The sequence below is a fragment of the Egretta garzetta genome, unplaced genomic scaffold (genome assembly GCF_000687185.1).
Source record: "Egretta garzetta isolate BGI_Z169 unplaced genomic scaffold, ASM68718v1 scaffold323, whole genome shotgun sequence".
Taxonomy (NCBI): Eukaryota; Metazoa; Chordata; class Aves; order Pelecaniformes; family Ardeidae; genus Egretta; species Egretta garzetta.
The window spans coordinates 3,246,107-3,248,269 of NW_009259435.1; the positions used below are offsets into that span (position 1 = coordinate 3,246,107).

The 2,163-nt window shown below is 42.6% G+C and overlaps 1 protein-coding gene across 1 annotated transcript in view; it reads right to left on the reverse strand.

The window, feature by feature from the left end:
- Window positions 1-2,163, reverse strand: part of ACER3 (alkaline ceramidase 3) — a 44,698-nt gene that overhangs the window by 33,239 nt on the left and 9,296 nt on the right. The window contains exon 3 of the mRNA XM_009637118.2: window positions 1,922-1,974. Coding sequence (XP_009635413.1) covers window positions 1,922-1,974 — 53 coding nt within the window. The remainder of the gene's footprint in view (window positions 1-1,921; window positions 1,975-2,163) is intronic.

Genomic DNA, 2,163 nt, shown 5'->3' on the forward strand with positions numbered 1-2,163 from the left:
TTCCTGCTTCTGCCCACCCTTTACTTACCACAGTCCACAGGCCCCTTAGTTGTTCTGATGCAACACCAGAACTACGTGGTAAGTAGCATCAAATATCTTAAGGGTGGATGTCATGAGGATGGAGCCAGACTCTTCTCAGGGGTGCCCAGCGCCAGGACAAGGGGCAATGGGCACAAACTGAAACACAAGAGGTTTCAGTTGAATGTGAGGAAAAACTTCTGTACTTTGAGGGTGACAGAGCCCTGGCACAGGCTGCCCAGGGGGGTTGTGGAGTCTCCTTCTCTGGAGATATTCAAAGCCCGCCTGGACGATGTCCTGTGTAACATGATCTAGGAGAACCTGCTTTAGCAGGAGGGTTGGACTCTACGATCTCCTGAGGTCCCTTCCAACCCTTGCCATTCTGTGATTCTGTGAAAGTGACTTGGATTAAAATAGCCTCTACCTACAGGAAAAAAAACCCAACCAAACAAAAAAAACCCCAAACCCATATAAGAGTGTATTAAGCCTAGATCATTTTAATAATCTGGGTTTCAGGGTGGCCTTGCTCACCTCTGCATCAGTGTAAGAAAGAGGATTTGAAACCCTGGCAGGGTTAGGAACGAGCAGCTGAGGGAAGAGAGATGAAAAGGTGGAAATTCAAGGCAGTTTCACCACTGAAGAGAATACAGGTAAATCACACCTCAATTTGGGAGGGAGTAGTGAAACGAATCTAGAAACCATCTTTTTGACACCAAACAATGGACCAAATATTCTTACGTGGTGGTAACAGTATGTTCCATGGAGGCTGACAGCATCCAGCACATGCCAGGGATGTAAACCAGAGCATTACAGAGGCAAACATCGCTACGGATTGTAATTCAGTTCAAGTTTAAGACACCTAACTTTTGTGTCCACATATGCAGTGTCTCAGGTCCCTTTACAATCAGTAGAAATCTAGGACTCAATTCAGTTGCCATGGCACGGGCGCCTAATGCCACCTGAGATGCTCTGCCATCTCCAATACACTCACCCAAGACTGGCAGACGTGATGGGGCGGGCATCTAGGAGACCCGCGCCTTTGTGGGATGGAAGCTGGAGGCCAGACAGGACACTCACAGGGTCTAACATGACACTAAGCACCTATATTCAGACAAATTAATATTATTTGAGTTAAGACTGCAACGGAGTCCGGAGAATGATTCTGCCCAGCTGACTGGCTCCACTGACAACTGTATTTCCATTGACTATGGTGGGAGCACAGGCTTCGAGCACATGCTTTTCTTATTTTTGAACTGATTCTCACTTCACCCTGACTTTGATTCAAAGAGGAATTTCCTTAATCTTCTCAGACCTAAAACAGGACAAGACAAGACTCCTTGCGTCCCTTTAGAAAATGGAGAAATACCAGGACCAAATCCTTACACCCAGTGATTTATTAAAGAATGCCTTCTACCTGAGAATAAGAGAGGGAGGAAGACTCAGCTATTGCTACTCAGAAGATACTGACTTCAGTATTAATGCTACAGGTACATCTAGATAAATAGAAAACATAACAGAAAACACTAACATAAAAAGGATACAATAAATAACAATAACTCTAGTTTATACTGCTTGCTGTTAAGCCAAAGCTGTAGGAATTTTAAAATAACTTGAGTAAAAAGATAGTATGATTTCCCAAAGGAGAAAGTGTCTTCTACCAACATAAGCAATTGATTACAGCTCTTATTTTAGAGGTAAGTATATATTCCTGTGTATGTATCAGTGGAAAATATCTAATGAAACAAGACCTGCTCTCAACAAGAGAGTAGCGCAGGAGTCATGTACAATGATACTTAAGGTAGATTAACTCACGTTATAGGAGTTTCATCTAGTCAAGAAACGGCAATGACTATATAGTGAGATACATACATAAAAAGATTTACATCTACTTATCAATACTCACCTGCATCTCATACTTCAGGGTCATGTGGAAGCACCAAGATCCCAATCCCACAGCTGAAAACAAATCAAAACTACAGTCAGCACAAAAGTCTGCACGAAAAACTTTCAGGTACATTAACTTAAATGCATGACCTTTACTGGGGAAAAAAAAAAAAATCAGAACATCAGCATGCCATTTCAGGGACAAAAGCCCAGTTTTCCACAGCCTTCTATTTTATACTTTAGTCATCAGTGATGCCCTTG